This window comes from Abramis brama (assembly GCF_963993115.1).
Source record: "Abramis brama genome assembly, chromosome: 2".
Classification (NCBI taxonomy): Eukaryota; Metazoa; Chordata; class Actinopteri; order Cypriniformes; family Leuciscidae; genus Abramis; species Abramis brama.
This window is the reverse complement of record NC_139964.1, coordinates 61,331,142-61,358,228: the sequence shown is the minus strand read 5'-3', so window position 1 is coordinate 61,358,228 and position 27,087 is coordinate 61,331,142. Positions and strand designations below refer to the sequence as shown.

The 27,087-nt window shown below is 36.6% G+C and overlaps 1 protein-coding gene and 1 long non-coding RNA gene across 3 annotated transcripts; both read right to left on the bottom strand.

The window, feature by feature from the left end:
* Positions 1-11,919: 11,919 nt before the first annotated feature.
* LOC311078041 (interferon-induced protein 44-like) lies at positions 11,920-26,798 on the bottom strand. 2 transcript variants are annotated; one of them, XM_084106692.1, is made up of 8 exons: positions 26,664-26,798; positions 26,541-26,574; positions 14,687-14,891; positions 14,382-14,528; positions 14,110-14,281; positions 13,895-13,993; positions 13,686-13,786; positions 11,920-13,599 (listed from the first exon to the last, which is right to left on the bottom strand). In XM_084106692.1, exons 1-8 carry the CDS (start codon positions 26,701-26,703, stop codon positions 13,432-13,434), a joined length of 966 nt encoding a protein of 321 aa, XP_083962818.1. In that variant the 5' UTR covers positions 26,704-26,798; the 3' UTR covers positions 11,920-13,431. The 2 variants fall into 2 exon arrangements, with proteins under 2 accessions (XP_083962818.1, XP_083962819.1); XM_084106693.1 differs by lacking the exon at positions 13,895-13,993.
* On the bottom strand, positions 18,875-22,192 carry LOC311078277. The gene is made up of 4 exons (XR_014605107.1): positions 21,900-22,192; positions 21,358-21,403; positions 20,638-20,706; positions 18,875-19,180 (listed from the first exon to the last, which is right to left on the bottom strand). It is a non-coding gene; the product is annotated as an uncharacterized lncRNA (long non-coding RNA).
* Positions 26,799-27,087: the final 289 nt, after the last annotated feature.

The window sequence follows — 27,087 nt, the reverse complement described above, 5'->3', positions numbered from 1 at the left end:
CCAATCAGTCAACTGTAGCCTACATTAATATCAAATTAAACTCTATAGAGAGCTTTGTCCTGTTGAAAGGTTAACATTCAGCCCTGTCTGAGTATAATTAAAAAAGGAAAGGTAATGTGACAGTGATAATCATGCCTCTGTCCATCAAGTGTGCCATCAAAATTCAAATTTATTTATATTTACAAAATGCAATTAAGTTGGTCAGTGAAAACATTGGAAATATTCTCATTGTTTTTTTTTTTTTTTTTTTTTTTTTGTCAGTTAAATAAAGGTTCAAGAGAATTAACAAATAGCAGATTATTGCAAAATGTCCCAACTTTTCCGGAAATAGGGTTGTAGAAAAGATGAAGCGGCATTATCTAAGAAACAGAAACAGAAAAAGAAACTGTTCATAACAAGTTTACAAGATCAGGCAGCATTTACCGTAAATAGGAACTGGAAGTGAGTTGGAAGTAAATCCTACATTGGACATGGCTTTACAAATTCCTGCAGTTCATAAAATGTAGATGGGCTCACAAAACACAAAATAACAGATTAAGTGTGTTATAGCATATGAGTATTCAATATGATGCATACATTATGTAGGGAACATGGTTCTACCCCTTAATGTCTATAATTTTGTGTTTCATAGATGTAATTAGAGTGAGTAAATGACAAACACTTATATTAAAAAAAAAAGAAGGAAAAGACAACTTTGGGGTGAATTATTCACTTAATATTAATAGTCATTGAAATTGCTAAGCAAAATGTAACTAAATGAAAAGCCTTAGCCAGAGCCATAGAGAGAAAGAGTTGCGACACTCCCATAGACCTCCGTTGTAAAAAATGGCGGCGCTTTTAACCGCCTACTTCCGGGATATGAAGATCGGAATAGTTCCAAACATTGTCATTTGGGCATTGGACACCATTCACTTACATTGCTGCGCGTCGAGTTGTTCCAGAGTTAAGTTGCTGAAATATCGACCTCTTTTGAATTGTCAACTGTCTATATTGTTTCAGAGGCCCTTTGCGATGCTTATACTGGTCTTCATTTGTACATGCACAGCGTAATTATTTATATTTTATGTCGGTTGTTTCAACCAATTTTCAATCACTGCCTGCTAGCTAGTTAGCTAGCGCGACTTCGTCAGCTAAGAGTTCGGTGATGAATCGCTGCCACCTTTATAGCAACTTTTATTTAATTAATTTTTTTTGGGATATACTAACTTTTCATTATGTTTTATTGTCTTGAGTGAAGCGGCTTGTGAGAACAATGCTGGACCTCTAGGATTGTTATGGCCATCACCAGTCCTGTCTGTTTCATCACCTGCCCCTGGTTTTTGTTTTTCTTGTTCACACACACTCACACAAGCACACATTTTTGTTGTCTGTCATTGTTTAATAAAAAATATTTTATTTGAAAACCTTCATTTGTATCAGCCATGCTTACATTCGTTTTTAATCTGTTATAGTTTTGATAATGTGTATGGCTTAATCTTAAAATAATATTATCTTAACATGATAATGTTTCACGTTGTGGTCCTGGGGGTGGCCACTTTCATCAGAAGAAGTGAGCTAGCTTCTAAGCGATTTCTGAACGGACCGCCACGGTAGACCTCTTTGCGTGATCACGAATGTACAAGGTCTAATGGCTGAATCAAAATTTATAAACAAAATCACGGGAATCAATAGCCTAATACAGCCCAGTTGTGCTAAAATAAATATCATGAGACGTCTATCATCAGATGAATGATATGGAAAAGTTAAGTTAGAGCCGCTAAAGCCAGTGCTACTACCCATGCGAACATGAACACTAAGCTTTTCCCTCCAAAAATATAGCCTAAAACTTATCTCCAAATGCAAAACTGACATTAACAAAATGCAATAATGCAATAACAGCTGAAAAATTACTTGGGTGTGTGTTTTATTTTATATTTACCGTTCAATAATGCAATCGCTGCTGTCTGTCCCATAGAAGAACATGACAGCCAGCGTATGTTTTGGAACTATTGGGGCTTACATGAACCACGTGACAGCCATAGCGGCGACATCAAAGAGTGTCGCAACTCTTTCTCTCTATGGCTCTGGCCTTAGCCAAACAAAACGAACTGTCTACTTTTTTTTTATGTGTCAATTGTGCAAAGCCAAGAAAGAAAAGCCACCATCTCCTACACACACACACACACACACACACACACACTGTGAAACTAGGCTGAGCATTTTGAATGTGCTTTACTATGTGCCATCTCATTACTCAAAACAAACACATGTCTTTTCCCCATAACTAACCAGGTCAATCACCAGTAATATATGCTATGCAGCGGAGGCTGGGAGTGTAATGATATCAGATTGTTACCTGAGATAAGCACTAGATGTCACTATGGGGTAATGGGTGTGTTGTAACGTAAATAATACAGAATACTTGAGACAAATGTTGATAATGCACTGCAGATTGTTTAATTTAATTAAAAAAGTTAAACAAAACATGGTACCAGGGTCCTGTACCATGAAGCCGGTTTAGGTGGCATGGTATCTTACGCTGCACGGCAAACCTGCTCCGGGGCAGGTTATGTTCTGGATTCGAGATCTCAGACTGAAGTTTGACCAATCAGCTGTGAGCAAAGAAACATACAGACGACGTTACTAATTCCCAGTGTCTGTTGCAATGGCTTCACCTTTTCTTCCAAATTATGTAGACATCTCAGCGCAAATTGTTAGATGAGCACTTCGTAGAGAAAGAGTTTTTAGGGACAGACAAAATCACCTTGCCTTTCCTGATACTTACTTGTATGAAAGAAACAGATTTTCCGCGGAAGGAATATCTTATATTATGTGTCTTGAGCCACACATAACAAATGTGACATGTCGAAGCCATGCACTTACTGTACCGCAAATGGTATGTATTGCGTTGCTTTTTTTTTGCAAGTGGTACATACTTGTTTACGGTCTGTGATGCGGAAAACCTAGGGAAAAACACGGTTCCCTTTCGAGGGAACATGCGCTGCATCTAGAATCGACACATTGGGGAACGCCTTCAGCGCGACGCGACTGAAGCCTGTATGAAACTAGTCCAATCTCGATTGGTGTTGCGTCATTACATCACTCGTGACGTCGCATGTGACGGTGATGCGGAAGCTATAAAAGGACGTCGGATCACAACAGTGATCTGTGTGAACTGTACGTCTTATTTGGTGTTGTTTGTCTCACATTGCACTCAATCACTATTATTATGGCGGGCAAAAGACAAGGAGATAAGCAATTCAGGCTGTGTGTCCCCTTGCCCGCGCTATTTGAGCGAGGGTGACACACACTCGCTCTGCGTCTGCATTCATGGGGATCGCAAATGGAGCTGGCAGATGATGTTGAGACGGCCTCGGCCCTTTCTCGAACTATCTGGCTCCGATGAGGTAGATATTTTGAGCATCGAGGCAGAAGAATGTGAGGACTCGCCACCCCATTCTCCTGCCTTCGAGGAGCTGCTGGAGGTTGTGACCAGGGCAGTGGCCAAATAAAAAATTGATTGGCCAGAAGAAAAGCAGGAAGCGACGAGAAAAAGCAAACTGGATGAGCGCTTCCTGCAAGCCCGGTCACAGCCTTCGCGCCAGGGCCTCCCATTCTTTTCCGATCTCCACACAGAGATGTCGAGATCGTGGAATAAGCCCTTTTCGTCCCGTCTATCTAGCCCCAATATTCATGTATATTCCTCTATCTTGGCTCAAAAGAGAAGGGCTATGGGACGATGTCACGGGTTGAAGAGACATTAGCATCTTGTCTCTCGCTCGATGCTGCATCGTCCATGAGAGCTCCGGCACTTCCCTCCAAGCCCTGCCGTACAACATCAGCCTTGGTAGGAAAAGCATATATGGCGGCAGGTCGGGCTGGTCTTAGTCTCGGGCTCATTCATTTCTATATACGAGTGAAATGGACTTAGCCTGAATTCCGGCAACTCTGCTTACACTCTGGTTTTCTTTCACGCATCCAGCTTCCTTGGGACTGGATGCCATGGTGCAGGCATGGCCGAGGCAACGTCTGTACGCATTTCCCCCGATCGCTCTGCTCCCAGGGGTTCTAGAGAGGGTCCGGTGGCACGGGATCAGCTTACTCCTAGTAGCCCGTACTGGCCAGCCCGAGTATGGTTTTCGGACATTATGGCTCTTCTAGCAGGCCATGTAGGCAAATTTTTCTTTTTAAAAGTAGCTTTCCTTCTCACTATTACGTCCCTAAAAAGAGTCGGGGACCTGCAGGCGCTATCCGTTGCTCCCTCTTGCCTTGAGTTTGCTCCTGGTAGAGAGAGGGCTATTCTCCACCCCACACCCGGCTATGTGCCTAATGTGCCGACAAATGTGGCATGGTCTATAATTCTGCAGGCTTTCCATCCTCCACCACATGTGTCGGGTGATCAAGCTACATTACATCTGTTATGCCTGGTCCGAGCTCTGGAGTCGTACATACACAGGACCTCGGGCTGGAGGAAATCTGACCAGCTGCCTTTCCAAGAGGAAATTTTGGCACTGTTTCTTTGTTGTTTTACTGAATGGTGCATTATCCTTGTGTAATAGTAATAGTGTAAATATATAAATTGATTTTTGTTTACTGCCAAGGTTCATCCATTATATTTATTGGTGTTCATACAAAAAAGCTAATAAATGATGATGATGATGATGATGATTATATTACAACATTTCTTTAAAATATTTCCATATCAGATGGTCTCACAAAACCCATCAAAACCTATAATGCAATCATGATGTTAGAAGAGAGAAGGGGGGAAAAGATAAAATACTCCAATAATCAAATGTGACTCAACAAAGTTTGTTGTCCATGATTTAGGCTATTAAATGTATTCATTCTAATTAAATAATACAACTCACATTTTAAAACAAAAGACTCCTCTGTGTGGATAATCTGATGCATAAATACATTTGAAAGAGAAACTTTTTTTCTAAGCAATGGCCTACAGCAGGGGTAGTTTTGCAATATTTTAATTAAAGATAACTGCATGTACTAAAGTGCTTCTAACATTTACAGTGTATGTATAGTATATCAAAGTTATACATTTTAAAAACTCCTGATGATCACTGATGCTTTTTTGATAAAGGCATTAGGCAGACCTCAAGTAGTTTATGAAGCTGAAAAGAGAAAACAAAATGCTTTAACAATATGGAAAAAGATAAATGATTATTTTCATTATTCATTGACTGAGACAGAGCAAAGGGTGTACCTCGCTGGACACATCCTACGCATGCCCAAACAACACCACCCAAAGACGGTTATGAAGTGGACACCACCAGGAGGATGCAGGAGACAGGGAAGACCAAGGAAGAGATGGAGACAGATGTTTCACGAAGACCTGAAGAATGTCAGTGTCCCATGGGAAGATGTGGAGAACTTGGCAACGGATCGAATACGTTGGAGGACACTTGTTGCCCAATGTGCCCAGCACAGGACTTGATGATGATGTTGTGAGTATATCCATAACTGGGGGACATTTTTCTGTAAAGAGTGTTGCATAATTAAACGTTGAATGCATTTATGTAATAAGTTCACTGATATGTGGGCATGATTAAAAGCATGTCTTTAATAGCAAGCAATATTCATATGAACTCATTTAAAAATTAACATGATTTAAATGCAAACAGGAGAGTTATCAGCAGTGTAACTGTTCTGATTACAACAAAATAATCGAGTATCCGATGTCATGTGACAAGTAAGATTAGCTTTTCCACTCTTGCAAACAGAGGAAGGTTATGAAGTGTGGAGAGACATCATGTATCATTGGAACATGAACAGTCAGGCCCAATTTTTAATAATTTTAAAGAATACAATGCAATTACATTTTTTTTCAATTGCTTACACACTAAAATTAAAACTTTCCCACAAAGCAAAACCTTACACTCAAGGAGCAAAACACAAGGCTAGATTTGCACAACTGTAAGCACATTGTCAGCTTCACACTTTTTGCAAAACATTACACACAGTGATTTGCTAAACACTAAACACACTTGTATGCATTTGACACAGAAATTTATCATGATGTAATTTCCTTGTCAATGTACCAGGGCAATGTGGGGGTAACATTACCCTTTGTGCTGCCATTACACAGGATGGGGTCCCCCACTGCCATGCCAGCTTGGGTCCTTACAACACTGACCTCATTCTTACATTTTTAGACAGATTGCACAATATTATCACAGCAGCAAACCAAAGGGACCAAATGTTGTCTGGGACAATGTTGCTTTCCATCGTTCTGCTCTGGCCCAAAACTGGTTTCATCAACACCCACAATTTACAGTTCAATACCTTCCACCATACTCCCCTTTCCTAAACCCCATCGAGGAGTTCTTCTCAACATGGCGGTGGAAGGTTTATGATCTCCGGCCCTATGTCCAGATGCCCCTCATTCAAGCTATGGAGGAAGCATGTGATCAAATTGAACCAGCATCCATACAAGGGTGGATTTGTCACTCAAAAAGATTCTTGCACCTTTCCTTGCAAATGAAAATATAGCCTGTGATGTTGACAAGGCCTGTGGCCAGATCCAGCTAGGCGGAGAGATGTTTAGTTTTTTATTTTATTTTATTTTGTACTGAACTGGATATGTCATTTATGTTACTGTATTACTGTAGGCGTACAGTACAATGGTATGTTCAGTAATACTGTATGGAAACTGGAAAATGTTTTGTTATGAATGTTTTGTTGAAATTTTCAGTATTGGCTGACTTGAGTACATGAAAAGAAATAAATATTTTCATTAGTATGCACAATTGGTGTCATGTGGTGTTCATCTGTGTAAATGCTAAAAGTGTTTTAGGTTGAGCACAGGAGTGTTTAACTGATTCAAACAGAGTCAGACCATATGATGTTTGTGTTAATGTTATGACAACAAAATAAGGTTTTTATAAGACTTTGTATAGTTTTGACAAAAGTGTTCCATTTTGCAAATGATCAGAGGTGTTGTGCTACTTTGGTGTAGTGTTGTGCTAATTGTGTGTAGTGTTTTGACAAACCGGGCCCTGTTTTCAAAATTGTGCTTAAACAATTGAAAAAAACTGTAATATAAACTACTAGAGAGGCAGGCCGAGCTGCGAGATCGGCGATCCGCACTTGAAACATCACGCGCCGATGCTCACAAGTCAGTGGTTAGTAACCTTTTGACTCCGACATCGTCTACTCCGTGTGTTTCTCTGCACAGGACCCGAGCAGCCAGGACGCGATCATCCCTGGTTTCGTTCACTCCGGCACCGACACAGCACCATGGACCCTGGGTGATTCCACAGCGGAAGACGCGCCCGGACCAGAGCAAGGACCTCTCCACCCCTCCCGGCCTTCGAGATCTCCACCCGGAACCGTTTCTCCCCTCTACGCGAGACGGAACGCGACGCTGTGATCATCGGCAGTTCCATCGTCCGGCATGTCCACGCTACCTCAGGTAAAGGTAAGGTGCGCACTCACTGCTTTCCTGGTGCTCGTGTTCTTGATGTCGCTGCGCAGGTCACCGAGATCCTGAACAGTGACAAGCGCGTCGGAGCTGTCGTGTTGCACGCGGGAACGAACGACATCAGGCTGCGGCAGACAGAGGTTCTGAAGAAGGACTACAGGAGCCTGATCGAGACGGTACGCAGCACATTGCCTGAAACAACGATCATCGTGTCTGGACCGCTTCCCACGTACCGACTAGGACAAGAAAGGTTCAGTAGATTACTTGCTCCAAATGAATGGTTAATGTTATGGTGTAATGAACAGAGACTGCTCTTTGTAAATAATTGGAATCTGTTCTGGGAGCGACCTAGGCTCTTCCGTGCTGATGGTCTTCACCCCAGCAGAATCGGAGCGGCTCTTCTGTCGGACAACATCTCCAAGACGTTACACACCATATGACTAGTAAGTCAAAGTCCAAATCACACTCTTTGCTGTCCAAACTTAATTGATATAAGTACCAATGTAGAACATTATATTGAAACTGTGTCTATTCCTCGTTTAGTGAGGTCAAACATTAAATCTACTGTAGGATCCAGGAAAAATCTAATTGTGATTAAACCAGTAAATCTCAATATTAGTGAACAAAAACAATTTATAAAGCTAGGTCTTCTTAACATTAGATCGCTCACACCTAGGCGGTTATTGTAAATGAAATGGTCACAGATAATAGTTTCGATGTACTTTGCCTTACTGAAACCTGGCTTAAACCTAATGATTATTTCGGTCTTAATGAGTCTACTCCTCCAGGATACTGCTATAAGCATGAGCCCCGTCTGATTGGTCGTGGCGGCGGTGTTGCAACAATCTATAGAGATATTCTTAATGTTACTCAGAAAACAGGTCACAGGTTTAATTCGTTTGAAGTAATTGTGCTAAATGTTACTCTCTTAGATGTAAGAAAGAAATCCCTATTATCTCTAGCCTTGGCTACCGTATATAGACCGCCTGGGCCTTACGCTGATTTCCTAAAAGAGTTTGCAGACTTTCTCTCAGATCTATTGGTCAATGTCGATAAAGCATTAATTGTTCGAGATTTTAACATACACGTCGATAACACAAATGATGCGTTAGGGGCTGCGTTTACAGATTTATTAAACTCCTTTGTGGTCAAGCAAAACATCACTGGTCCCACTCATCGTCTTAATCATACGCTAGATTGAATTATATCACATGGAACCAATCCAACCGATATAGATATTATACCGCAAAGTGATGAAGTCACTGATCATTACATGGTCACTTGCATACTACGTACTGCTGAAATTTGTCACGTTGCGCCACGTTATCGACCAGGCAGAACAATCCTTCCAACCACTATAGATAGATTCTCAATTAGCTTACCTGATCTAACTCAGCTGATTAGTGAACCCAAACAAACAGATGAACTAGAGGAAATGACTAGCACTATGAGCACCATTTTCTCTAGTACATTAAACATTGTTGCACCAATTAGATTAAAAAAGGTTAGAGAGAAAACTAAAGCACCATGGTATAACAATACTACGCATGTTATCAAGAGAGAAACTCGTAATTTAGAGCGTAAATGGAAACAAACTAATTTAGAGGTCTTTAGAATCGCGTGGAAAGACAGTACGTCACGTTATAAAAAGGCCCTAAAAGCAGCCAGGGCTGAGCACCTCCGCAAACTAATAGAAAATAACCAAAATAATCCAAGGTTTTTATTTAACTCCGTGGCTAGACTAACAAATAAACAGACGACACCTGAGCAAAATATTCCGTTACAGTTTAGCAGTAATGATTTTATGAATTTCTTCACTGAGAAAATAGAAAGCATCAGAAACACAATTGTAAATGTACAATCTTCAATCGCGCCTTATAATTCAGCCTCAATTATCGCCCCTCAAGAAAAACTACAGCGCTTTACAACTATAGGACAGGAAGAGCTAAATAAACTTATCATTGCATCTAAACCAACAACATGTTTATTAGATCCAATACCAACTAAACTACTGAAAGAAGTGTTACCTGTAGTGGAAGAGCCTCTTCTCAATATTATTAACTCGTCTTTATCTTTAGGTCATGTTCCAAGAATATTCAAGTTGGCAGTTATAAAACCTCTTATTAAGAAACCACAATTAGATCATAATAATCTAGCAAATTACAGACCCATTTCAAATCTACCATTTATGTCTAAAATACTAGAAAAGGTTGTGTCCGCTCAATTGTGCTCTTTCTTGCAAGAAAATGATATCTATGAAAAATTTCAGTCAGGATTCAGACCGCATCATTGCACAGAAACTGCGCTGGTTAAAATTACAAATGATTTACTTCTAGCTTCTGACCAAGGCTGTATCTCAATACTAGTTTTACTCTATCTTAGTGCTGCGTTTGACACTATAGATCACACAATACTCTTAGATAGACTACAAAACTACACTGGTGTTCATGGACAGGCATTAAGCTGGTTTAGATCGTACTTATCAGACCGCTACCATTTTGTGTGTTTAAATGGGGAAAAATCGAAGATAACGTCAGTAAACTATGGAGTGCCGCAAGGATCTGTGTTAGGCCCTCTGCTATTCTCAATATATATGCTGCCACTTGGTAATATTATAAGAAAACATGGAATTAATTTCCACTGTTATGCTGATGACACTCAATTATATATTTCATCACGACCAGATGAAAACAATAAATTATCTAAATTGACAGAGTGTGTTAAAGATATAAAATACTCGATGACGTGTAATTTTCTGCTATTAAATTCAGATAAAACAGAGGTATTACTTATTGGTCAAAAAAACTGCCACAATAGTTTACAATACAACTTTACTTTAGAAGGATGTCCTGTTACTTTATCCACTACAGTAAAAGACCTGGGTGTTATATTAGACCGCAACTTGTCTTTTGAAAATCATATTTCATATGTTACAAGAACAGCCTTTTTCCACCTTAGAAACATTGCTAAGCTACGTAATATGCTGTCAGTTTCTGATGCAGAAAAGTTAGTTCATGCATTCATGACCTCAAGACTAGATTACTGTAATGCTTTATTAGCTGGTTGTCCTGCATCCTCAATAAACAAGCTACAGTTAGTCCAAAATGCAGCTGCTAGAGTTCTTACTAGGTCAAGGAAATATGATCATATAACACCAATTCTATCATCTCTACATTGGTTACCTATAAAGTTCCGTATCAATTACAAAGTATTACTAATGACCTATAAAACACTAAATGGTTTAGCTCCTGGGTATTTAACGGAACTTCTATCGCCCTTCAATCCATCGCGCTCTTTAAGATCACTAAATTTGAGGCTTCTGGTCATTCCTAGGATATCTAAGTCCACTAAAGGAGGGAGGGCATTTTCATATTTAGCTCCTAAACTGTGGAATGGCCTTCCTGATATTGTTCGAGGCTCAGACTCGCTGTCCCAGTTTAAAACTAGATTAAAGACGCATTTCTTTAGCCAAGCATTCACATAATACTTACCTTTTATACAGTTGAATCAGATTGAATGCATTATTGTTATGAACAGCAGCTACGCTAATTATTTCCCATCTGCTTTTCTGTTGTTATTATCTGTAAATACAGATTGTCTGCTCCAGTTTGTATCCAGCCTCCCATGGAAACTACAGATGCCCCAACACCCGTGCAGAGACGACTCGACGCCCGTGAAGAGACGACTCGACGCTGGCGATATGTTTATGCCCTAAATTAATGCATGATTAATTAACTAACTGTATTTTTCTATGTACATTTCTGAAATGCACTTTCTGTAAAGCTGCTTTGAAACAATACAGTATGTATTGTGAAAAGCGCTATACAAATAAATTTGAATTGAATTGAATTATTGACATGCATATTATTGCAAAATACTATGAAAATAGAAATATTAAAAGTTTATAACAAATTTCAGAACCTTTTGAGCAATAGAATGGTTGCATGGAGGTTAAAGGTTCTTCATGTGAACCACACATACACCCTTTTAGTCCAAGCTATCAGTCACTTACTGACATGCATATATTTTCAAACATTAGATACTTCAGAAATAGAAACAGACACATAGCATGTTCATATAACAGGCTGCATTTCCTAGAAATAGAAACTGAAAGTCATTTTGAATTAATGGCTAAATTTAACTTGACTTTTGCAGTTCATCACGATTGAGTTACAATAGCAAATGAGTATTTGATTTAATTCATAAGATGTCCTTTCCTATTTCATAGATGAAATTAGGTTTAATGTAAAACTGAAATGTAATTTCTTTTTTTTTTTGGTACTAACCCTTTATGTTAATAGAAGTACATGGTCAATAGAATTGCAAAATGCAACCAAAATACCTTAGCAAAACAAAAAGAATTGTCTAACAATTGAAATTGGTCAAATTTTGTTGTTCCTCTAAATCTGACTTGATTTTGCACTTTACTGCAGTTCTCAAAATACCAAAGAATAATACATTAAAATTAGTTATCAAATGATATTTATTCAAAGTGATGCAGGAATGGCTAGCTTAAAGGGATAGTTCTAGTGGTGGGCGATATGGCAAAAATGTCATATCATGATTTTTTTCAGGAAAATAACGATTCACGTTTTTATCACGATTCTTTTTCATGTTGGTTTTACTATTTTGCAAGTGACTGAGCATTACAGCCAAACTAATGTCCCTGTTTTACAGTTTTTCTCAATTGCTTAAACACTATAACCAGGCTTTTGAACTAAAATTTCAAAACCATAATGCCATTTATCAAAAAGCACACCCATTTCCCTAAACTATAAACACTATTCCCTGTTTTGACACATGAGTCAGATTTGTTGAACTGTCACTGCAAAACTCTACACGCAAATCCCTTAATTTCTCATTGCCTACACCATGTTGTCATTTAGAAAGCACTAGCATTCAATATTGTTCACTCAAGTCAGCACAGCTTCAGCTCAGTTAGCACACAATTACCCAGGTGGAAAAACTAAGAGTCAAAATTTAACACATCAATCAGATCCTTCAATAGATAGATAAAAGGGCCCAAATCAGTTTACTGAGTTTTAGAACAATGGATCCAGAAAGACATGAAGGAAGAGATCGAGGAGGGATAAGAATGAGGAGGAGGAAGGGCAAGGGCAAGAAGACAAGCAGTCTCAGATGAAATTCAAGCCACTCTAGTTGCCCATGTCTCTGTCAATGGTATGACTATGAGGGAGGCTGGGCTACGAGTAAGGCCAAATTTGAGTCGCTTTACCGTCGCCTCGAGAACCTTCAGGGAGGTGTGGTGGCAAACAAAATTCTATCACTGAATAAGAGACAAACATTTCCAATAGTCTTTGATGAGGTTTATTTTCTTGCAAGAAAAGGCCAGCAGTCGTACGGTCCCACAGAGTGGCTGCAGAGTGTGACAGTGAAGGGAGGGCATCCTTTCTCCTTTATAGTCTTGACTCCCAGAATGTTATCTTTATAGGCAAATGATGGTATTTTCAACTATACGTGGCACATTCTTAGACGTGTTCATCATATTGTATCCTTGAATGGAGACCCTCCTGTCACGTCCCAACATTCCTTACCATTCCAATACAATTCCATATTAGAATAGGGTTTGTGTGTGCTCTTTTACTGTCATATGATGGTCACACACATCTTACTGTAAGTAAATATAAAAAACATTTTAGAGGAGAGAGTAAAAAAAGAAAAAAAAGTAAAACGGGAAAAAAAATGTGTGTGTGTGTTGTACTGTGTACATGAATGAATAAAAATGTGCCAATGTATCCACTGGTTGTGTCTTTTGTGTTCATCATGTGAAAAGGTTTGTGGGGGGTGGGGTAACATTGTAACTTTTCTTTTCTTAAAAAAAATAATCAAATTTAGAATCTTTCTATTATTTTTCAGGTTTACATTAGATTTAGAGTCCCAGATTTTCATTGACTTTGAACCCTGCTGTACATATATTTGTAAAACTAAACACATTGAAAATGACATCACAATCAAAGAATGACCCACTCCAAATACATTATATGTGATTTTTATCAGCTTTGAATGTCCAGCAATCTATCATCAGCAATCTGAACAATCTGTTCAAGTGCCTTTAGTGTCAGAGCATCAATGTCACCCTTCGTGTCCATCTCATTATGGTAGTTCTTCACTGGGAAGATGTTTGTCAATGGCACACCCGTTTTGAAACTGCACATCTCCATCTGGACAGGAACAGAATGTTAGGTCAGAAAATTAGATGTGATTGATAAATTGAAACACGTGTATGTCTTTGGATGATATTACATACCTTCTCTTTGATCTTCTTGCTAGTGTAGATCTTCCTTAGATCCTTGTTCACCAGCGGACACGCTTCATCCACTTTGGTCATGACAATCACTTGAGGAATCCCTACAGCAAATGCAGAGGCAATGTAAAGGTTCTTTACATTGTTTGTACAAAAGTTTTTTTTTTTTTTCACATTTAAGGCAGTTTGTTGTACATATCTAGATAACTGACCTACATACATTTTCTGGGTCATGTAAATAATTAAGCAGAAAAGTTGAGCCTTGTAACCCTGTTTGCACTTGGCATTACTGTATCTGGATTTTTTTCCACCTACACATTGAAAAACACACACACAAACTCAACCCACTTTATGCCCACTTCTCTCTCATGTAATGTAATGTATGTGAACTCATGAATGAAAATCATAATCAAACATTAAAATTTACCCGCATCACTGATTCTCTGGCGGATGATCTTCAACTTGTCAATAAGTTTATCATCTGTAATTTTGACTGTATCTGCGGCTATGACGTACACCAGACAGAAAGCCTGATCGGAGAGGGTAGGGTCACTGACGTAATGTTTATCCGTATGAGTGAGTGCCTTCTCCTCATTGAACTAAGATTGGAAATAAGCAATATATGTTAAATGTCAAACCTATTGCACACACACAAACTTTATGTCGAAATGTTATTATCACAATACAGGGGTTTATTACTTTATAGCCGTCCTTCACATGGCCAAACACAATGTTGATGATGTCATCTGGTTGTGACCCAGCCATTGCCTCAGCTTCTAAGCCCATTATGTCCTTGAAGACGAAGGGCAAAGATTTTTTCCCATTTCTGATGGTATATGCTTCGAGCTAGTGAAGACCAAAAATATAGAGGCATAAATATTTGTAAACAATTTCCAAGAAATCATCATATGATTAACTAAAATGCTCAATGCTCAAGAGTAGGTCAACTGGACATCTATAGGTCTTTTAGAAAACATGCAACTGTATAGTTGACAAATACCTACATTTTGTGTGAAACTGTGACTGCCACCACCAGATGAATCAGCTAGTGCTCTAGAGGTGATCCGTCCTTGAAAGGCACTATCGACAGAGTTAATAAAGCTGGACTTTCCTGCTCCAATTTGTCCAGCAACCAGAATCTTGATGTCCTTTACATCTGGAGAACTCGGAGAGAAGTTTTCCAGCTTTTTTTTTAGGGTTTCTTTTTGTCTGTCAAATGAAAACAACATTTTACAGAACTTCACATAAAGCTTCTGTCACCACACGTGATTTTGCCATAGTTATGGACGCCATTCCCAGTGGAGCTATTGCAGTTCTAAATAACACAGTTGAGACTTTATCCTCCTTTATTTCCTTGACTAATCCCTGTAAAACAGCAATAGGAATAATGTGCTTTGAGTTCAGACCTTCTCACAGGAATAGAAAGATTCGACACTTCTCCACATATGCATCTGTCATCTGGATGCTTTACAAATGCCAGCCTATAATTCAATGTGCAGTGCCCCAATCTTAGTCTAGTAATAACCACACTATCCCTCCTTCCTAAACCCCTATTTATTGAATTTTTCACTATTGGCTGAAAAAAAAAAAAATGTCTGCCTTTATTTCCCTCTTCGCATTCTTTTTGCAATCATTTTATTAATCCTTGCTGAATAATTGACATTCAACCCTTCCATACATTACTTCCAATACTCAAAATTTATATACAGGTTTGTTTATTTTTTTTTTTTTTTTTGCCATTTTATCGGCCTATTCGTTTCCTTGGACTCCTATGTGAGCTGTAACCCAAAGAAATCCCACTGTGTTCCCCATATTAATTATTCGATTCAATGTCACTTGTATTTCTACTATTAAATCTGATCCGGCCCTACACTTCCTTCCTTTTATTGCCATTTAGGCTGCAGTTGAGCCTGAGCATATTACTCTTTTACCAGTACCATTTTCCTCCACCCATCCAAGGGCCCATAAAATAGCCACAAGCTCTGTAGTAATGACACATTATCTGAAACTCGTTTTCCATTCTTTATATTTAAGTTTTTCTATTAATTGTGTTCATTGATCCATTTACATTTGCATACTCTGTCCAATTACTTTTTAAATAATTGTTAATTGTTAAGGACTATGAGACAACAAAAGTTGTTGTCAAATGTTTGCATGGACTATAAGGACATCAAGTGGTCTGTGGAGGGCAGCAATACGCCTTAGATGCGTGTAGTCTGCCGCAAATAACAAAAGAAGAAGGAGAAGAATAACTCCACCCCACCCATAGACAGTATATAAACTGGACACAGCGACCCCATTGGATTCAACGGAGAGTGAAGTCATTTAGAATCACTTGCTGAGTCCCAATTCGCATACTATCCGTCCTAAATAGTATGCGAAACTAGAATTAGTACGTCCCAAATCGTAGTATGTTGAAATGAGTATTCCAAAGATACCCGGATGGTCTACTATTTCCGGTTAGAATTCAAAGTGCAGATCAATGCACACTCTAACGGCTAATATTGCCCACAACCCATTGCGTGCGAGAGGGAGGAGCTTTGCGGTGATGGTGGTGACCTGGCAGTCGGATGCAGCAGCGGAGATGCGTCCTCAGTTTTTAAGTGTAAGAATTCAAATGTTTAACCCTAATTAAAGTTATATTTTATTGTCTCGTAATATTAATGGGTTTATGTTGTGCCAAAAAAGTACCGTGTTTATCTTGTAGATAAAGATACTGAGTCACGGCTGAAGGGCATTGTTAGGCACGACGCGAATATGAAACATTGGCCGAGGTTCTCGGTTAAAGCCAGTGGGTATTAATGTCTGGCTATAATTGTTGTAGAAATTGTGTTACTAAGACTTCTGTACACCCAAATAGTTGAATTTCCAAAACAGCCTAATACATGAATGAACCTCATCGTCGATTATGGTCTATTCTGAGTCTAACATCATAACTAACATGGTCAGGCTGGTTGTTTCCATGTTCTAATGCTGCGGCAGCTTCCCGCAAAAGCTCACTAACAGATTTCGCCATATCTCGTCGTCTCGATTACAATATAATCACATTTAAATAATTTCGTTTCACACATTCAACTCATGCACAAGGGACGTCGACGACTTCGCTTTACAGAAGGCGTGCCTCTAGCGCCGTTACTAGAATAAGCCACACCCACTCATTAACATAGAATTTGCATGCAGGTTGTCTTTGAAAATGAAAACGAAAATGAAAACTGTGAAATAAAAGAGGAATTAAAATGAAAACGAAAATTTACATTTGTATTTGAATTGTGTCACTATTTTTGCGTGAGCGTTACTAAAGAGCATTGTAAAAACTGTATTTGTAGTTTCTTTTTCACGTTTGGCTTTTCATTTTAATATTGGCAGTCTTGCCTCGAGACTGTAGTGAAAATGAAATGTGAAATCACCAATTGCATTTTATTTTTCAATTTGACAGGGATAATGCTGTGAAAATGAAATCATTTAATTTCATTCTCAATTTTGTCACATATTTTGCGTACTGTTTTCTGTAATGAAATCGTTAATCTGGTTTTAATTTTAATCATTTAATTTATTTTAGGGGTGCACCGAAATTTTCGGCCGAAATGGCATTATCGGTTTCGGGCCGAAATAATAAAAAAAACAGCCGAAAACGTTTAACCGAAAATGAATGTCATCCGCCCCTCCCATCCGTGCGCAAGCGCTTAGGTTTCACTCACGGTCGAGCTGTTATCACGCGTCTGCCTATCAAAGATTAAGCATGTCAAAGGGCTGTCACTTATTGCACAATCGATCGGACCAACCAACACAAGTTTCGAAAACGAAAATAGGGAATCGATTTTAACAGCCTTCTCTCGGAGCGCGTCCAGCTTGTCACTACAGTATACGCTCGCAGCGAACACGCATCACACAGCACCTGCAGGTTCTGACACACACAAACACGCACACACGCACACACACACACAGCCTATTTCAGCATAATATAGTGCATAATATGTAGCCTTCAGTAATGCTTTTCATTGATGTTATGGCAGTCCACATTGCTGACTTGTGCGCCCTCTTTACGGTCGTCCTAATGCCTGTTTAGTTGTCCGTGGATTTGCCTATATTTGGCGTTGAAAACGGATCAACGCCAAATATAGGCAATTTACTAACGATTCAATGAACACTTAGCCTATGTCTCAAAAATCGAACAGGATTTATTTTTCATAAAAGTGACAGCCCTATACGAGAGGACACCAAAGTTGCAATATGTAACATTTGTTCTGCAAAAATCTCCAAAATTGTGGATTTTTTTTGCACAACTTTTAAAAAACTATTTTATTTGATGGAACATAAAACTTGAAGAATAATATTATTTGGTATTATTATTTATATTTATTGTTAAAAATATTTTATGTTTTGTTATGTAACTGTTAATAAAATTTGATTATTATATTGTGATTTTTCATTTCAGATCCATTAAATTCAAGCAGTATATATACGTTTTTAAAAGAAGCCGTTTTCGGCTTCAGTTTCGGTTTTCGGCCAAGAGCATCCTAAATTTTCGGTTTCGGCCCAGAATTTTCATTTCGGTGCATCACTAATTTATTTATTTAAATTTGGCAGAAAATGCCCTCCATAATATATAAAGGGTACACTGTAAAAAAAATAATCGTAAAAAAAAACGGTCAAATGACTGGCAGCTACGGCTGCCAAACAAAAACCGTAAAATTAAAGTAAAATATCTTAATTCCAATAAAGTGCAAAAACTATAATTTTACAGAATTTTTCATTAAAAGTTTTAGAAAAAAAAACACTGTTATTTTACAGGTTTTTCCTTGTTTGAATGAAGATATTTTACCTTAATTTTACGGTTTTTGTTTGGCAGCCGTAGCTGCCAGTCATTTGACCGTTTTTTTACGATAATTTTTTTACAGTGTAAAACTTTTATTTTATGGATTTTTCCAAGATTATAATGACCAAACACCTTTAATAAAGTTATGGCACTAAAAGTTCTACTGAGAAACACTGTTATTTTACAGGTATTTCCTAAATTATTACAATCAAACACCTTTAATAAAGTGACGGCACTGAAAGTTCTACTGAGAAACACTGTAATTTAACAGATCTTTCCTAAATTATAACGATCAAACACATTCAATAAATTGTCAAGACGTGCTCAAGAATGTAAGAAAATTTTATTTTAGAAGACAAAATAAGTCCGTAAAAAAACTGTATAAAACTGATTAAAATGATCTCAAACTTTAATTTGCAGCACTTGTGTTTACATATAATTGAATAGTATTTAAACAATGTAAACTTGTAATCTAAATAAAATGGAATTATTCAGACCCCTGGGGGTCACATAGTTCTGCATAGTTCTGATATTAAATATTATATGCTCTTTACATTCAGAATCCTTATTCCTTACTATACAAGTTTATTAATAAGTTAAATACAACAAAAGTGTACCAGAAGTGACAGATACAGCAAATAAACGGCAATCCAGCAAACGGCCAGTAATCATTTTGGTGCATCTGGGAAGAAAAAAAAAGGACACACTATGATTCTCTCAAAATGATTTAAATTATTTTTGTTTCCTTTAAACAAGCTTAATACATTTTTATTTAAATTGTCTGTTTGTCTTCTGATTTGTCTGGTATCTAAAACTTATGTCCGATTGAAAAATGTGCATCACCAAAAGAAGGAACATGTAGATTCACAACAATGGACATTCTTTTCCAGAGGTATCATTGCAAGGTAAACGCCTAAAAATGCCAATTTGTATTATAAAATAAAACCAACAATATTTGTATTAACTGGAGGTGTTTTCAGACTGCTGTGATATGGGTAATGAGGGTCTTTCTCTCATCCTCCAGGGAATTAAATATATTATATGTGTGTTTTTTTTTTAAAAAAAAGGTATATTCTCATTGTGTGAGATTATTAAAGTACTTGAGATGGTTCACCCAAAAATGAAAATTCTGTCATCATTTACTCACCATCATGTCTTTTCAAACCATGCATTAAAATTAGATATTTTTGAAGAATGTTGGCAACCAAAAAATGCATAAAGGTTTGGAACAACATGAGGGTGAGTAAATTATTTGGGAGAATTTTCTTGTTTGCCTGACTGTGAACTATCCCTTCAGTTCATGTGTGCCAAACTCCTGGAGGGCCAGTGTCCTGCAGAGTGTAGCTCCAAACTGTTTCTGGTTATCCTGAGGATCTTGATTAGCTGGTTCAGGTCAGTTTAATTAGGGTTTGAGCTAAAATCTGCATGACAGTGGGCAAATTCCAATCAAAAGTGAGCATCCCTATGCCCTGGGGTTTTTTAATATATGCTTAGTAAGGGGCCGTTTACACGACTCAGTTTCCAACTAAAATCGTCTCGGTCTAAACTACTGAAATGTGAATCTGTGAAAACGGTAAAGGCATGCATATGCGTATTATGTGTTTAGTCTATAGGCATGCGTGTGTGAATGCGAATGTGCACAGGCGTGTAGTCTTTCTTTACAGAGTGGCATCACCAGTTACTTTGTGGCATGGATAAAACAGCGATTTAGACGTTTTCGCCGATCTGTGCGAACGGGAATCGTTTTAATAACATTGTCATCTGTACAAAGAAATAATAAATAAACTAGACTTTTAGAAAAATTATCCATCTCTTGTGTTCGCGTGTCGAATAATGCAAGTGAATTGACAACAAAATGCTGAAGGTCGAAAAAGTCCAAACACACATCCTGACAATAATCCAAGAGCATTGTAAAGCTCATATGATAAGTGCAGAAAACTTCCTGTGTGAACAACACAGCAGCTGTTTGTAGGCTGTATGTAGTTTCTGGAGCATGCACTTGCATTATATTGGCTTACAATAATGGATAATTTTTCAAAAAATCTCTGTGGAAAGAAAGTCAGATATACATCTGGGATGGCAAGAGGGAGAAAAAAAGAGAGAACTTTTTTTGTTGTATATACTGCAGTGGATACTTACTACTGAATGATGGGCTTGCTTCTCTGTTGGTGCCTGTTCTGCTCCGTAAACATTGTTCCAATGCTTGATCTAAAAAATATATTTAAAAAAAAAGTTAAAAAGTGTGTTAATTATTACCTGTGTGTTAACAGACTATTGATCTGGGTGACATAGGACCATTTTTTAATGTGTTCCTTAAGTGTTATATAAATCTGGAGAACCCTTACTAACATCAACCATAGTTTTGCTACCAAATGGTAATAAAGTATTGTAATCAATCCACCATAAAAACATGGTTTCTAAACTTTTACTATAATAAAAACCATGGTTAATTTAGCAAAGGACCCTGGGAACATGTCCTAAAAAGAACAGCTCATCCAAAAAATAGAGTTCTCTCATTATTTACTCCATGTTGTTCCAAAACTGTATGAATTTCTTTTGTAGAACCTTAATTAAGATATCTTGAGAAATGCCTTCACTGTTTTTGTTTTTTTTTCTCCATACAATGGGTTCCAATGTTGTTTTATTCCCAACATTCTTGTGTTTCACAGAAGTAGCCTAAGTCATACAGGTTTGAAAATACTTTCATTTTGAAAGGACATTAATTTTTGGGTCAGCTAGGCCTGTGAACTCAAGAAGATAGGTACAATATTGTCTGGAGGGTTTGAACCAGTGTGCATTTGAGCAGAGTTTACATGTTCTGTCTCTATTTCACGTGTATTTTAATATAACAATACTCACCGCATCTTAAGATCATGTGGCTGGATCATATTTATTCCCAGTATTCCTGGATCATGAGGGAAACACACACATACACAGCAATATTAGCTATTTGTATTTACTTACTAACAGAGGCATTTGCGAAAGCTTGCAAAATTTCTCACCAACTCCAAAATTATTTATGTTTATAATATACATATAACGTTACTTATTATGATGACTGATCGGTAACGTTAGGCCTATATCCCGCGATCAACATGATTCAAAAGCCTAGTTTGCATAGCATTCTTCTAGAGTCAAATAGTGTGGTTCGAGTTCCTCTCTGTCTAAAGAGACAATGTTCTCAGTCATTGTAAAGCTCCTATGCTGAGTTTTTTTCTTTTCAAAAACTATAAGTTAACGTAGCTGACAATATTTACACATGCTAGCAACACATAACATTAGCCTAATACATTGAAACATGTACTAATATCGATATTGCTCTAATCGCGTTTAGATTCTCAATTTAACACACTATATTTTGATGTAGCAGAATTGTTTTTATAAAATAAAAAGTTATTTACCTTCCGCAGATTGCAATATGTCCGTTACACGTTGTTAATGCGTTGTCCATATTCCTTGTTTGTTCTTCATTAACATCCCGCAACTCGCTCAAAATAAAAATGTAGCAGTCCGATGTAAAAAAAATCCATGTTTTAAACAATATAAAAGCCACAAAACCGAATAGGCTAGTACTGAAGATCCAGAGCAGCAGCACACACACCCACTCGCTCCAACAGACGGATATTCAATTCAAACTTGACCAGTAAAAGGCGCGCATAGTTGTCATTGGCCAGATTCCTGGATGACAGTCAGAATAACCAATCATGTTCAAAACAACTCGGAGAGCCAGCCAATAGTGTGGTGTAACATTACAATTACAAGAAAAGATGACATTTTTTTAAAAAGAAAAAATAGGAAAAAATATACACGTGCTATTTATTTAGTTGTATTTGTAGGCTGGCTGTTATATATGAAGGACTAAAAATGACAGAACGAAAAATAAATAAATAAAAGTAGAAATAAATAAATAAATGCAGAAATAATAGTGAAAATAAATACATTTTGGTAATATACATGGCTATTTCTGTATTTTTACATGTATTTATTTATTAATTTATGCATTTCTATATGTATTTATTTATGTATTTATACATTTATTTATATATTTATGTATTTATATATTTATTTATTTATATATTTATATATGTATTTATTTATACATTTATTTATTCCTACATTTATTTATTTCTGTATTTCCACATTTCTACATTTATTTATTTCTGTATTTCCACATTTCTACATTTATTTATTTCTGTATTTCCACATTTCTACATTTATTTTTCCCTGCGCATGTATGCTAATTGACCAATGGCTAAGCCACGCCCCCAAACGCGATGAGCCAATCACAGTACGCATAGCTAACCCAATACACTCGGACATTCTTGCTTCCTCGTCCATTGCAATGCATTGCGGTTATCAGTTTTCATTCGTTTTTATGTTTTTTCTTGTCATTTTGACTTTTAAACAGCGTGTGTGTGTGATTTTGGTTGGGTGACAGTTGTAGGTTACAGTTTGACAAGAGTTTACAGTTTGACAAAAGCACAATGTTGTGTTTTACACAAATATAAGTAGGCTAAACACTTTGCAGTTTTAATTATGTCCTGTATGAACTAAATGGAGTATGTTTTTATGTTTCCACTGTTCGATCGCGCCCGCTCTCTGACACACACAGACACACAAACACACACACACATTCCAGCAATGCAATCTTGACATCGCAGCCTGTTCATTATTCTGCGCTCACACCAAACGCGAATAGAGTAGAGCGTCAAATTCGCGCGTATCCGCGTCTAGTTCGACGCTTGAACATTTTGAATCCAAAGCGAATAGGACGCGCGTATAAAGCGAGCGTTTGAAGCGAAATAGCACCAAACTATAACGTTTACACTGTGAACTGTAAATCTTTGTTCTGGAGCTGAAGCTTATCGACCTTCTCAACAATAAAATTATTAATATAACCCTCCAATGCATATTTAAGGCCCTTTTGGTGACATCGAGATGATATATAATCTTTCTGTCTCCAAAAAAATCATCAATTGCCTCCTGTGAAATATCTCCTACTGTGACAGCTGCCAAAGCGCCTGTTACCGAATGTTGACTGTTTGTCCGAGTGAGTGGAGGGGGCGTGACTTAGCCATTGGTCAATTAGCATACATGCGCAGGGAAAAATAAATGTAGAAATGTGGAAATACAGAAATAAATAAATGTAGAAATGTGGAAATACAGAAATAAATAAATGTAGGAATAAATAAATGTATAAATAAATACATATATAAATATATAAATTAATAAATATATAAATACATAAATAAATGTATAAATACATAAATAAATACATATAGAAATGCATAAATAAATAAATACATGTAAAAATACAGAAATAGCCATTTATATTACCAAAATGTATTTATTTTCACTATTATTTCTGCATTTATTTATATATTTCTACTTTTATTTATTTATTTATTTATTTTTCGTTCTGTCATTTTTAGTCCTTCATAGTTATATTTATTCAATTGGTTAAATGGTGTTTTCATTGCAGTGCATGATTAAAAATTAAACTTACAATAACTTATATACCATATATAACAACATATATTTGCCACTGCTCTGCTAAACAGCAGTTTAACAGAGCAAACAGATTATATATTAAACAGAACAAACACTGCATATGTATTCATATAAAATTCTGTATGTAGACCTATATGAAAAACTAATGGATTGGTATACTCTGGCTGACATTATTACATCCATGTGACCCATAATGACCCTTTTGCACTTTAACAAATTATTGACCTTTCCTTTAGAAACACTCTTATGCCTGATAATGTCTTGCTTTTCACCCTGTGTGGCACTGTTACACAACCTGTTGGTTTAGGGTTAATCCTCTGTCCAATGCAACACTTTGCTAACATTGGCATAATTCTATACAACTTACAACATATACCCCGGGTTTCACTGGCAAGGCTTAAGCCTGTAGTCCCAGACTAAAATGCACATTTGAGCTGTTTTACCTGAAAGCAACTTGCACTAACTTATCTTAAAATATGTCAGTGTCATTGTTTTGTCTCAAGATGCACACCAGTAATGTGAAACCGGGGCTGGGTTAGAAAGGTTAACCCTAACTCTAACCCTAACCCTTGTCTACAGACTTTTATTTAACAGCATGGATACTCCGTTTAGCGTTGATACAGGACAAAGAACTTCTCACTGAGACAGTCTGTAATGTAATTTTGCAAAGAGTGTTTGTATGGACTGTCCCTAAGCTAGAGCTATTGGTGGATTCAAGTCATGTAATAAAGATCGTATTTACGAGTTGAACGCACATGAACGCCACGACAAAGATGAAAATATGAGTAGGAAGCTCAGAATTTTCTTTAACCCTGATCTTGAAGTGAGAAACATTGAGGAATACCACAATACTTAAAGCAGTGACATTGTCAGGCTTTTCTATTTACAATGAAGTAAGCTAATGCCTGCACAAAATATGAGCATTATAATATAACAATATAATATGTAATGGCTTCATAAATTAATTTAAAACATAAAAAAATATATAAAACCTCATGAATACAAACTTCCCAGGAGGACCTAAACACACCACATGTTCCACCATGAACCCTGTTGGCCTGCTGTCTGACCAGCAAGATCAATTTAACAATAATTGTGCAGTTTGCTTGCATTAAATTTGTATCCAGAATTACAGAGTTAAAATGTAAAAATACACTTAAATGTAAAACTAATAACATTTACTTTAAAATGACAAGGAAATATGTTAGATTGTTAGTATGGATATAAACCTTTAATATAATGAGCTACATATTTAATTACATAATTTTATTGTAAATTTACACAACTTTTTATGTAATTTAAAAAAAAAACAGAAAAATACTGTTTAAATAATACAGTAGCCTAATTGTCCTGTGAAAAAAAATAAGAATTACTGTAATTTGTCATTAATGATATAATCCTTAAATTAACAGTCAATTAATTAATTTACAGATATTGTTTGTAATTTTACAGAGTTTTGAATATAATTTAAAATAACAGAAAAATACTCTAAAAAATTTAGAGTTATTCTCTGTAAAATTAGGATTTTTTTTTACAGTGTAATCTTTTATGTATTTGAGGAGCGGAGAAGAGCGTCGTATTTGTCGTCGAGTTACAGCCAAAATAGCATGTATAGCGCTTCATTATAATGTTAGATTTTGGCCAAATTACAGAAGAAAAAAAACAAGAAAAAAAAAAAAAACAGAAAAAACGAGCGCCAACATGGCTACAGCTACAATAATCTTCATTACCTTTAAGCTTATGAAAATGTGATGGACTGACTGCCTCAGATGCAGCCGTTCTAATGACGAAAAACACGACATTCACTGGACAAAAACTTCCTAACTTCATTTGAGCTTTATTTTTGGTAAAGTGTTAATAATATAATAAGTAGGTATAATCACGTAGGTCTATAAAGCCACAATATCAAATTTGATGTTCTGCATTAACTTTTTAATTTTATGTGGTCGGTTAATTTTGACTGGGAACATCCAAGAAGTGACTTTTTTTTAATGACCACTTAGACTCATCAAATGAAATACAGTTTTTATTTTATTATTTTCAGATTGCATATCTAAAAAAATATTGAATCACTCAAAATGAGGAAACCATTTTTATAAGCATATTCATCATTAATTAGTATGTTCGAGTATTACCCTGTTAAAATAATAATACAATTATTATTAAAATAATAATTTTCAAAAAAATAATCAATAATGCCATTAATGATATCAACATCTGAGGATAAAATGGATAATTTTCTACTTTTTGGCATTTTCACAAGTAAAATGTTGGATACATATCCATGCTAAAATAATTAATACAAGTATTAATGTTATAATATCATGTTAGAAAGTTACATCAGCATTATCATGGCCAATTCTAATTTTCCACTAAACATATTTTACAGGGAAATAAATTCTCACCCCACACAGTATTTGCAGTTTTATCTGAACAGATCAGTGTTTTTACTGCTGTGCACAATGACTTGCCTGTACATAAAAAAATAAATAAAGTATGTCTGCATACAGAATAGATTATGCACGGCTTACCCCCAGTCAAATTCCCTCCATGGTGTATCCAGTTCTATAGAAACACATTTAGCAATTAAGTTTAACAATAATTTGGTAGTATCTCTCTGAGAATGTGTCTATATGGAAGAAAGACCCTCTCACCTGGATTTGGTTGCACTGGTTGTGAGTCTGATGATCCCATTTATTTATTTATTTATTTATTTATTTATTTATTTATTTATTTTTGCTTTTTTTCACCCCCTTCAATATAATTATATCAGCTCTCTCCTGGAGTACAGTTGACTTGTATTAAGCAAGTGAAATCAGAGCCTTTATATACTGTAGGCTATATTTCAATTTCACTTTCATTTTTGCAAGCATACATGCATAATAAAAAATGCCCACACCCATTCTTGTTCTTTTTAGTTGTCTATGCCGTTGATCACACTTTGACATGTATATTATTTCAAAGATACCACACATAAATATGAGTTAAATGATGCACTGTGCACATTATGTTGTTGCAGCCTTATGCTTAAATTATTTTTCACATCAGTCTACACTCTACCCATAATGACAAAGCAGA